This window comes from Megalops cyprinoides, chromosome 6 (genome assembly GCF_013368585.1).
Source record: "Megalops cyprinoides isolate fMegCyp1 chromosome 6, fMegCyp1.pri, whole genome shotgun sequence".
Lineage (NCBI taxonomy): Eukaryota > Metazoa > Chordata > Actinopteri > Elopiformes > Megalopidae > Megalops > Megalops cyprinoides.
In genome coordinates, this window is record NC_050588.1 from 17035957 (window position 1) to 17048353 (window position 12397).

General features: G+C 41.9%; 1 protein-coding gene across 3 annotated transcripts; it reads right to left on the reverse strand.

Moving 5' to 3' along the window:
• Window positions 1-1894: 1894 nt before the first annotated feature.
• LOC118779520 (ras association domain-containing protein 1-like) lies at window positions 1895-8403 on the reverse strand. Of its 3 annotated transcripts, none has more exons than XM_036531670.1 (7): window positions 7871-8403; window positions 6122-6490; window positions 5160-5275; window positions 3294-3398; window positions 2747-3017; window positions 2317-2432; window positions 1895-2176 (listed from the first exon to the last, which is right to left on the reverse strand). In XM_036531670.1, the coding sequence occupies exons 2-7, from the start codon at window positions 6432-6434 to the stop codon at window positions 2030-2032; spliced, it is 1068 nt and encodes a 355-aa protein (XP_036387563.1). In that variant the 5' UTR covers window positions 6435-6490; window positions 7871-8403; the 3' UTR covers window positions 1895-2029. The 3 variants fall into 3 exon arrangements, with proteins under 3 accessions (XP_036387563.1, XP_036387561.1, XP_036387560.1); XM_036531668.1 differs by having other exon boundaries at window positions 6122-6516; XM_036531667.1 differs by lacking the exon at window positions 7871-8403 and having other exon boundaries at window positions 6122-6558.
• Window positions 8404-12397: the final 3994 nt, after the last annotated feature.

Genomic DNA, 12397 nt, shown 5'->3' on the forward strand with positions numbered 1-12397 from the left:
AATTCCAGAGGCTGCCAGTGCGTTCTCTGAAAACTGTCTGTAGACATATCCTCCAGTCTTTTAAAAAGGGCAATTTGGGGACAGATCTCCATCACTGAGGTGATGGCTTTTACAAAGGGAAAAGTAGCTTATTTTCTGCACATCTGCCACATACCTTGGGATGTGATTTGATGAACTATCACAACTTACTAAAGAAAATTAATATTTGGTAACTTCTGAATATCAACTCTGTCCTTTCTAAACAAAGAGTGGTGTGCATGTCTTCCCTCTTTTCTCTTCATGCTGAATGTCCTACATGTACCATAAATTTTTACACAGCAGTTATTTATTATGCCATATGAAATCCCACTCCAGCCTTCCTCATCTGGCATTCACCCATACACCACCTCAACATGGAAGACAACTTTTTGAAAAAAGGCATTTATTAAGTATTCATTCTATCAATAAATGGCTTGCAAACAACACAATCAGCATTTTAATCCTTTGAGGAAACAGGAAACATAAGAATTACCCTCTGACACATGGAGGAATAGACTGATGGAGTATGTACAACACAGCTCACATCCCTCCACCAAATAAAAATAAAGACAACATAAACACTGGGGTTGTGGGTATGCCCGCCACCAAGTCACAGGCTGGCAGGGCACACCCCATACCCATACAGCACCGAGAGTTATACCCCTTTTGGGATTTCTTGCGGAAATAACTGCAATGACCCTGAGATCTGAATCATTACAAAGACTTTTGCCACCTAACCTCATTGAAAGATACAGCTTGGGATACAATCTCATCAGGATACATAAAGGACAGCCAAACTTGGACCATTTTCACTTTCTTCTTCTTCTCCATCTTAATTTTCCTGTTGCATTACACCATAACAAATATTCTAACACTCCATTAATCTATCTCACCTTTGCTCTCTCAACTGCCACACCTATCCCCTGTAACCAACTGCAAGACAATTTCTGCCCTTTTGAAAATAGACGACAGCTTTGTTGTACATGAAAGCTAGGTAGCAAGCTAACTAGCAAACTAAGCTCCAAACCAAAGATCAGCAATGATTCTAATATAGAAATATACCCTCGACAGGTTTCAAAAACATTTCAAAAACGCTTTGTCTGTCATTTTAACGTCAATTTGTATGCTAACTCATGACAGGTAGCAAGGTGAAAAGGCAGGCCTTATCATCCCTGATTTAGATTTGCTAGCTGCAGACTTGTTTCTGGGTTAAAATGACTGCAAACCTGGCAGCCTACTTAGACTAAATAGACTAGACTAACTATTGGTTTACCTAATATGGAAGCTGATTCTGTTTTCAGCCAAATGGCTCGCTAGGTAGCTAACTTGCTAGCTACATAACTAGCTAGTGCAATAACTTGGTAAAACTAGCCAAGATGACTAGCCACTGGCTAGACGGCTACCATCACCAGGAAGCTAGCTAAGTAGACAGGTCACTCAGTTTTTCACAGTGTAATTTACCCTTTTAAATCGCAAACTGGGTCAGGAGAGAGATCAGAAAAGATTGGGATCCCACAAATTGGCTTTATTCCTGATGGGGATAGTGGTGGGTTAGCTGGATTTCCTTGTCCCATGCTTGTGGAAATAGCATAAAAATAAATTGCAAATCAAAGTGTACTTGTTACCCAAGGTACTACTTTATAAATATAAAATCATCTAGAAACAGAGGTTTTTAAATAATTATTAATACTTCTGACAGTTATTTAAAGACCATATTAACCCTTTCCCAGAAGTGTCTGAATTTACCCATCGAGGTAATTCTATTTTATGTAAAGCAGGACGTGGTCACTGAAAATTCCACTGTATTACAAAAATAGCCAGTCCAATTGGTTCTTGCTGACATGACATCCTCTCTCCTTCTGTCTATCTTCCTCATTCTTCTGTCTCTTTCCTTCCCCTTTCCCCTCATTTAGAGGAGTGGCTCTGCCTCCTATCTCCGGTTCTGAGTGACGGTCTGTTGTCTCCCCCTGGTGGATGCTTGTTAGAAATGCAGGCACATGCAGAGAGCCAGTCAGCCCGGGGTGAAGCGCGCCAGCGCTTCCAGCAGGATATCCCGGGTGTGAGCATAGCGCTGCACTACCTGCTTCACATGCTCCTCCTCCTCTCGCTCCAGGATACGCAGGAAGTTGTCCAGCTCTGGCAGAGTAAAGGCATCCCACTGCAAGGAGAAATCGCACTCAACTACGGAAAACTGCAAACGCTGTAGAAACCTTTCAGGAAGCATGGATACAGGAATATTTGCAATAATAATTGTCATCATAATAATCATAATAATAATGTAAAGCAGCTTTTCCTCACGTTGACTTCTCCAGTCTCGTCCTCCTGCAGCTCCAGGCTGAGGGTCTCTTCACTGGGTCCTGCACACAGACGCAGCTGCAGTGGCCGTTCCGCATTACCCAACCTCCGCAGGCACACTGCGGGAGGCAGGGAGCGAGGGGGAGAGGAGAGGAATGTTAACTATAGCTGTTCGTTTTATTGTGAGTCAGTTGTCACAATTTCACAATGCAATTTGACGTTCGTTTGAATGAATGAAACTGATCTTGTTTTATCACACATCACATTCCAACAAAACTAGCAAGACATTTTACACTTGTAACAGGACACTCTTTAACTGAAGAGCAAAGTACACACTTTAGCTCTTTTAGACAGCGAAGCACTCGGTAGTATTCACAAGCCCCTGAAACACAAACATTAACCTGCTTGCCCCGGGGAAACTTTCCAGGCTTACCTTTGCCCCTCTGCAGGCTGCGTTCAAACAGGGCGAACTTACGGGCATCGTCCACCATGGTGAACCTATCAAGCAGCGCCTGGATGACCTCACGCGCCCGTGTGTGGGAGCTGATGTGCACGTATTTGGCTGCATCCTTGGGCAGATAGAAGGAGGTGCGGTGTCTAGTCCGCTCCTGTGTGCGGGCCCAGGCTTGGGCTGGAGGCACAGACACAGGCCGCACCAGCCTGAAGTGGACCTTGATGAAGCCAGTGTAGGAGCCGTCTCTGTTCTAAAACAACAAGGAAATCACTTTCACCGCATAAGTGGGGGAGGCCATGACATCCCACAGGCGGGGAGGCAATAAGGCAGGGAATCAATGCTATGTATGCTTGCACGTCTGTATGTGAGCAGGTAAGTGTGTGTTTGTGTGAGTGTTTGTGAACTGTATGTGTGTGTGTGTTTATACAGTATATGCGTGATTGTGAGCATACACATACGTTGATGTGTGTGTTTGTGTGTGTGTGTGTGTGTTAGTGCGAATGTGTTTGTGTGTATGTTTACTCACCAGGACCATGAGGAGGTTGCTGTTGATCTGGGCATTGTACTCTTTCACTTTCTGTTGCACTTCAGCAGCAGAGAGCTCCCGTTTCCTCCATTCAATCAGCTCATCCTGACATCAGCACAAAGGACACTCATTAAACAGTGATTCATTCAGAACTGAGTCACTCGTCCTGCTTATAAAAGATACAAAGAGACTGAGGAAGTGCAGCGACAGAAACCTTTAGGAAAAGCACTTTTTAAATGTCACCACTCTATAACACACTGAGAAATACGCACAGAATTCTTCATTTGACATATGAAAGAAGTTTGTCACACTAGCTCCTAACTGACAAACCCATCTCTGTACAGCTTTTCCTAATAATCTTGGAAAGCCAGACTGCTGCCTGAAGGGGTGCTGTTGGCCCAGTAGGGGGCCATCTTCCCTTTGCACCTAAGAAGGAAGCAATGCCCTCACTGCAGTGGTGGTGCTGTAGAAGACCTTCAGTATGGTCTGACTCTGTGTGGTCAATAAAGATCCAGTACTACTTATCGTTAAGGGGTTTCTTGGTGTCCTGGGATCAACCTGGCCATCTAATAATCCCCTGGTTAATTCAATAAATAATTCCCTAGCCATTTTCTCACCATTGTTGAGTGTTCAGAGCACACATGCAATTTCAATACCTATCAGGTTTTAAATGTTTGTCCAATAGCAACTGTCAGCTACAGTAACTTGCTGACTGTATGCTAACTGAATGCTAACCTTGTCTCTCCTTTGTATGCAGGAGGAGCTGCGCTGGCTGAAATACTGCTGGGGCTTTCGGCTGTGGCCAACCCACTATCAACAGGGCCTCTCTGCTCACAATGTGCACTGATCTGTTACTAGTCCACAGATTTCACACAGGGCGAAAATGCTAATAAGGTGAGAACACGCATTGCACATAGTGAGAAAAGCTGTTCGTCCCCTGGATTGTCTCACCCATTGCTGATTACTGTCTTTCCTCAAATGATGCCAAGGTGCCAAAGAGATGAGACTTTATATTTACTCTGTACTGAACAAAACTCAACAGACTACAGAAGCCTAAACAGTTAAGGTGACCTTCTTCACCCACAATAAGCTTCATTTTCAACTGTACTGACAAGGGGCTTCAACTGGCAGCTTTCTGATGCATTCTCTCCAGTGCACTGCCACTGAAGGAGTTAAGAGAGCCACCAGCAGAATCTGATACAGGCAATGGGTAATAACCTGACTAAATCTCAAGCTTCTTATATTATGCAAAGATCAGAATGAGCTCAAACTGTTGAACCACTTTGGCTCAGAAGCAAATTAATTTCACTCGAGTCACAAGATGTCATATTGGTGGAGGGGTGTGGAGAGGCATGAATAGACACAATGCAGTTTGATAAGTCTGGAGCTGCTCTCATTTTTAGCTCTTCAACTTTTGTAGTAAAAAGACTCACCAGATAAAGAGCTTGTGTAATATGGTATATGCAATTCCATTTTTAAACCTGTGGTAGCCAAAGCTGCCATCTTAAATCTGACACTACAAAGGGCCCAGGCTGTTTTCACACTGACATGGTGTTTACAGTACAGAGGACATGTCTGTGTCCTCTACCAGGCTGCCTATCTGTCTATAGTGCCACAACATTTGGCCATCTGCCAACTCTCTGTACTATTATAACCAACGCCAAATTACAACAAACCTTCCATTGTGTTGTTAGGTAACCCCTCTGTCTCTCTGCTCATTGTGAAATAGCATGGATTGGTAGTAAAAGGTAGTCATGTGTAGGTGGGACACCTAAGTGTCTGAATACAAAAACAGCCCTGAGTCACAGCAGAAAGGCATCGGTTGATTACACAAGCTGGGATTCTTCTTGGTGAGGTGTCCCTTACCACATTGGTGTCTGTCTCTACAGTGCCTTCATCAAAGTGTAGCTGGTCAGGGAAATTTGAACTGCAGTCTAACTGGATCAGAGCTCTGCAGCGGTGGTGGCAGGTGAACCTGCAGTCTGTGAGGGAGAGAGAGATCCAGATGAGACTGCCACATCTGAGGGAAGGACAGAGAGGTGAGCTGTATCATTTTACCTGAGGCATATGTGTACAAAGAAACAGGTCAAACATGACCTGAAAAAACAGGTCAGTACATAAGGCTACAGATTCATTTTTACCATGGTAGTTTACTGTGTCTTCTACCAGTAATTTGGAGTTACAAAACATTTGACCAACTAGGCTGAAAATATGTAAATTTCTGTTATCCTGTTAGCCTCAATCTAAATGTTTTATTCCTAATTCCTAACTGTATATTAATTCTGATGCAAAATCAACAAAATATTGCTTTAAATATGCTTTATAAAAATGCTTTATTATTTAAATATTTTAATAATAAAACACACACATTAAGGTTTCTGAATCCTTGTTACAGAGCAGTAAGAATTTAAATCTGTAACAGATTTCTTCCTTGAGATATTTGTTTCACGTTGATGAAAATGACAATATCCTGACTTCATACCTACATTTATTTGACTGTAGATTTATAGAGAGATTGTGCTTGTATGTGTGTGTGTGAGAGAGAGAGAGAGAGAGAGAAAGAGAGAGGGATAGAGACAGAGATAATTTCCTTGTCTGTTGCTAGCTGGCATCAGCAGCACAGTTCCCCTGTTAATGAAAGTTCTCATTAGGCTCAATTATTCATTCCCTTGTCATTAGTCTTAGGCAGACATTTGGGTAATTGGGAAGAAAAGTGGCTGCCAAACAGACAGATAGAAAGACAATGACAGACCAAAGAAGACAGCTAGTCTTGCGAATAGATAGGCAGACAGACAGACAGGTGTGTGCTGGGTGTGGTCAGTGCTTACAGATACAGCGCAGGCTCTGTTTGTACAGGCCCCAGATAAAGTCCCCACACAGGTCACACCAGGTGAGCTGCGTATGGCTGCAAGGCTGGAAGTGGTGACCTGCCCCGGTCCCATCGTGGAGCAGTGGGTTGCCAAACATGACGCTGTCCCCCTGCAGTCTGACCACCTGGGCCCGGCTCAGTCGCTCCTGAACCTGCCCCGAACCAGTATGCAAGGGGCTGACCCGCTCCGGACAGGGTTGGGGTGGGCTGGTTAGCTCGATGCGGTCATCCAAAGACATGTCTTGCAGTTCAATCTGCTCCATCTGAGACATCCTGATACATCACAGGGCAGCCACCCCAGCAGACGCTGAAAAACCTGTCTTCTTTCCTAGACACAGACATTAACCACATCCTCTGACAGCGACAAAAACCCCAGGATTATTCCAGGCCTTCTCACAAAAGCGGACAACGTTACAGATGAAATCTGGAAAGGGTGGCGGCAGGTGTTGGGGAGCGGGTGGCTCCATAATTTTTGTTACGTCACTAGAAAACTCACTAAAATATTGAGATGAATCCCGCGCATTCATCTCCGGGTGGTACTCTGTAACAATACAACTGCAGTAAACGCAAACGAATTTCATTCACTGGGCGGTTTCTGCGAGGATTGCTATATTTTCGAATCAGGGCTCCCCGATTTCAAGTAGGCTATTAATGTTAATAAAAGGTTCTCTATGCATCGACGTCCAAAAAATTCCAAGCAGAAGATGACTGGTCAACGTGTACGGAATATGATTGACCATGGGAATTTATCATCATGGCCCAGCAGGTTTATGATAAAAATTAGGACATGAAGCCGTTCTTAATCCCTCTTGTGCTGAGCGCAGAGCAACGACAGCCACGGATGAGATTTAAACACGAATCATCATGCGAAATTTTGACAAACGTCGGGTAATTTTGTGAAATAAAAGATATCCGTGAGATGACACAAGGTTAATGTACGTGTAAAATAAATTCCCATGAATACAGATCATTCATGTAGCAGTTGGTTGTGTAACTACAGGTAGGCTATTTCTTCTCAAAGCCTTGGCTCTAATCAAGTGGGAATCTCTCCAGGACTAATGAGGGGAATTCTGGGAATCAAGCTTAAAGCTGGGAACCAAATAATGACCTGCATTCAATATTAAATAGTGTCCAGTTTTAACAGCTGTCGAACGACAGGTCCAATGCGTTTATTATATTAAATACCAGGAATATAGAGACCTAGCTCGACTCGCAATATAAGTAGTTATTGTGTATGTTATTGACACAGTTCTAAAACTTGGCTATTACCCATCTAAGCAAGATGAGGTTTAGTGTACAGTAGTACAGAGTACAGAGAATCAACGGCTCACGCCAAATGCCCAATGACGGAATAGGGCTGATGCTGGGCGCACCCAACGTTATACTTTGACTACACCGACTGTCCGCAGTAGAGCGGTTAGAGGTAATAGGCTAGTGCGGTCCTCTACCGCGCAATTGAACATTCCCTGAAACCGGTTGGGTTAAGATAGAGAAGGGGAGAAGATAAATCAAAACAAACGCTTAGATTTGTATCCTAAATGCTATAATATACACATTTACACGGTTAAATCAGTAATACACACAAAAGTTAAAAATATAACATATCAGTTGATAGATTAAAATTGATCAATGACCGAATAGATTTAAATTACTACATGAGAACAGTTATAACATGTTAAGAAGGCTATTACGGGGAAAAGATACAAACCTTTGTAAGCGTCTATTTAGGTCACCAACGGTGAAGAATGACTTCTACACGACGAAACTGTCAACTCTGCAACAGTGCCCTTACAAAAAATGGTTTATGAGCTGTAATCATTCCTGTCCACCGAATTCATAAAAGAATCTTTTTAACCACGCGCGCAAATATCCATCATGAAAATAAAAGTAGAATTCAGTATTGTAATAATCCCCAACGTCATTGCCGTCCAGGCCACAGAATAGTCTCCCAAAATTCCAATCGGGCGCACGGGTCTAAAGGCTGCGTGCGCCCGACATGTTTGCTCTGTAATCGCCTCACTCTTGATGCAGGGCTCGCCTAGAATGTGCGCGCATCAGCCGCGCTGTTGAATTTCCGTCCAAATCCAAAACGGGCCACCCCGGTCCAGGATCGATCCATTTTCATTTGCAGACCAGTCGAATTGTGGCATTTGACCGATTCGTGCACTTTGTCTGCGCATGCACGACACTTCACTGAGCAGGTTAATCTTTCTTGGCTAAAGCTCCATTGCAACGGGTCGGGAATCGGGATATTCCGAAAAGAGTTAACAGAGGTGAGAACTGTTCTGTAATGGCACTTTCAGCAGACGGAGAGGTAAAGTAGTGAGCTGGGACACTCCCCACAGCATCGCTGATCCAATATCAGGTGCACAGCAAGTTAGCGCTTTTTAAGTGACACTGCAGAGCACTGGCCATTGATAGGCGTTTCTGTGGCAAGTGAGTTGGAAAAAAACTTTTTAAATGCGATTTAAGTCTCATTTGTTGAGCACTATTTGAAACATTAAGGAGATCAGCTCCAAAATGTATAGAAAATGTTAAATGAGGAATTTAAATGGAAAGAAAGAGATGAAACTGCCGAATTCATTACAATTATGGCTGCCATTTGGTCACATGGCACCATTGCTGTACAACCAGTTATATAAGTCAGCAATCAAAGGGATAGACAGATTTAGCATAAAATTACAGTGAAAGGTAGGCTGTGTAGGTGTCAGATGAATATCACAGTATGTTAAATTTTAACTTGTCTTCAACAACAGTTGTTGTAAGATGTCTTTTTTTTTTTTTTGCTTGTAAGTTGCTTTGGATAAAAGCATCTGCTAAATGAATAAATGTAAATGTCAATGTAATAGGCATAGCTTGCTGGTAGTTACTAGAAACTGTATGTCTCAGTAAGCTTAAAAAAGACCATACTTATATACCATATAGGCATTGATTCTTTGGTTCCAAATGTATGAATTAGTCATTTTGAATTCACTCCGCAGTTGCAGTAGTAATACTTTTATTCATGATAGTGCTTTTCAAACATGGTGCGTCACTATCCAACACCAAATTAGCATACGAAATAGATAATAAATTAGGCAATATGGAAAGCATTCACATGAGCATATGCAAAGGTGCTATTAAGTAAAATTGAAAAGTATAAAATGAAGCAAATGTAGATTAAACTACATAAAAACTAAGGAAAGATAAACAAGAGATGCAAAAAATAAAGCAGGAGACACTGACAGTAGATTAAATGCATTGCATTTAATTGCATTTAATGAATTGCATGGCGACTTTAAATTAAATGGCATTTTTCTACTTTTTATAGTGAACTGTCATATGTAATAACAATGCCCATCAAAAAATAACTCTCTTCTGTTGCATGTTTTTCTGCCATGAACTTCCCACAGCAAATATGCACATTGTTCTACTAAGAAGATTGTGGAAGACTATCGTATTATCGTATTAGTTGCCCTATAGGCTGTAATTGTACAAATCTGATAGTACTGTGTCCTCAAACAGACCTTGCTCTCAGCTGAGAACTGTCTCATTGTGGAACTGTACACATCCTGTCCCCGTACTGTCGCTATACTTACTGTATGCACTTTTGTAAGACGCTTTGAATAAAAAAACCTCTGCTAAATAAATAAATGTAAATAACTGAAATGTAAATGTAAATAACTACTAATTTTTGGTAGTTGAAGGTATTGTGTTCCACTCCTCATAGCATTAATCAGCTCCACTGAGAGCCATCTTGGCCTTGCCCTAGTTCTGTGCTCCAGTTCATCTCAAATATGTTCTACCAGGCTGAGGTCAGTGCTCTGTGCTGACCACTGCAATATCCCAATATTATTCTCTTCAAACCACAGTAAATACATGACTGAAAATATCTGGGAACAGAAATATGTGCACTCTAACTAGTAGTAGTAGCACTCTAACGGACAGTCACACTCGTAGCCACACCCATTTTCCTGCAATCGGTTGGGGTGTCCCATGACTTTTATGGGTGGGTATGGTGCTACTATGTTTCTGCCTGTTCTCCTGTTAAGTGAATTCATTTCAGCTAATTTGTGGTTGATCCCACAAAGCCTGAGCTTTGTATGCTATATGTGGCAGGTTAGTTTGGGGAGGTGAGGGTGAGGCTTGAATTTGTAATATTTGAAGAGGCAGTAGGTGCATAAGGAAAGCTGACATTTTCAAACTCTGCTTTTGGTTTGGTGCAACCTTTTTTTCCTACATATAGAGAGGAAACATCACTTCCTTATTAGTCATAGAGAGGAATCCCGGGAAATCAGAGGATAACAGTCTCTGTGTAATGGGTGTGCTTTGGCTCAGGGCCCTGGGTCACAAGAAAAGAGACCATTTTCCCTGCTGAAAATATTTTAATTGGTTTTGAATGTCTAATCTGGTATGCTCTGCTGGCGTCTATAACCATTCCACTTACTTTATTTCGAAGCGTTGAACAGAACAAAAATTCCTCACCAGCAATTGCAGATTGAGTCACTGCAGACACTACAAAATTAAGTTACAAGAAAATGTTGACTAAGTATGTTTGCAATGAAGATATACACGTGTCGGAATTATAACCCAATTTCAGTTGTAGCTAGTTCATATTTGCCTTTTTTATTTTTGCATGTAGAAAACATTACTGCCTTGACCAGATCACAACAGATAGACAGAGAGAAACTCAGAAAGCCTGAAATTACTGTTATGCTCAACAGAACAGGTACTGAGCATGCTTTTGCATAGCATCTGATGTATTTGAAGTTGTGTAGTTAAATTAATCCAGCTGTTTCATGCTGACATCGGCATATAAAAGGTGCCATTCTGTGCCAATGTTAAACGCATATGTGATAACTGCAGCAGACATGAGTAAATGACACTTTGCTGTCAGAGGGAAAAATCAGCTACATTGCACATATTTCTGTTTCCATGATATTTTCGGTCATCGGTTTACTTTCAATTAAACCCCCAAATAATCACTTGAGACAAAAATTCAGTTTGTGTGTTAGACTGTCTCTGCTGTAATTATAACAAGGTTATTATTCATCCACAATATCCTGTATATCAGTTCTTCTATCTGAACTGTATTCCCTTTCTTCCAGCTTCAGCAGAGGGCTGTGACCATTCAGTATGGTCTTCTGGACCTTGTGTTCCCCTAGCCTCCAACCATGTGATCAGCCAGGATTGGATACATCTGGTGGCAACTGTGTGCCTAACTGAGATTAAGTGAGATTGCTGTGGATTGCTCAGCCTTAATGCACACATCATCTCAGTTTAGAGCAGGGTTCTCAGCAGGCTTGTTGTCAGGCTGCATACAAGGCTGCTCAGAGAGGATAATCTTCTGCTACTGATCAGATGCTACCCTCTCATCCCATTCACATGCAGTTCCTCAGTAGCCCCTGTCACTCATTCATTGAAATGTCAATGTGTAAAAAGGATTTTCATGACAGAGGAAGAACCCAAATGTGTAGAAATTGAATTTGGATATGTTACTCTGTCACACAATGTACTCTTGGTATGCCACAGTGAAAGCAAGTTTCATCTTTGTTATTAGCAGAAGTGGCACAGTAATATTGTTGATGAAAGAAACTATATATTCTATGATGGGATGCATTCACAAGCAGTTAAATGTCAGAGGGAATGCTCTGAACATGAAAGAGATATTTTTCTCCAAACACCTGTCTCTGTCTTTGTATTCATATCAGGAACAAGGAGGGCCATTTGATGTCTCAGAATAAAGCCACACCTTTTGTTTAAGAAATCAAGGACAAAATAGCTATTTGCTTAAGAGTTATTAAGATAAAGTCCCACTGAGTGCACTGAGGTCCGTCTGGGGGAACCCCTTAGCACCCCCATAGCGCCAGGCCTGATTAGAAGTCCTATATCGCTTGTAAACTAGAAATTAAAAAAGCATACACATTGTATTGTACAATATCAGGCACACGATGACCAATAAAACACCTTCACTCCTGGTAAAAGGAGTAAAAAAAATAACACTTTAATGCAACCTTGATTTAAAAAAATAGTAAATAGTGACTGCGGATATATGGGTTTTTAAGATCCGATTGCCCTTTCTTGCACGCCTTAAAGTTGAAGGCTTAAACCACTATTACAACCTGCCGATTGGGTATAAAAAATATCACATGAGGAAACAGGAAGAAAGTCACTGCCACGTGGGTTCTCTTGCGCGTCAGCGCAAAGCGGTTTCTGATTGGACCGAGATTCACAACGTAGGCGGTAATGGTGGGGA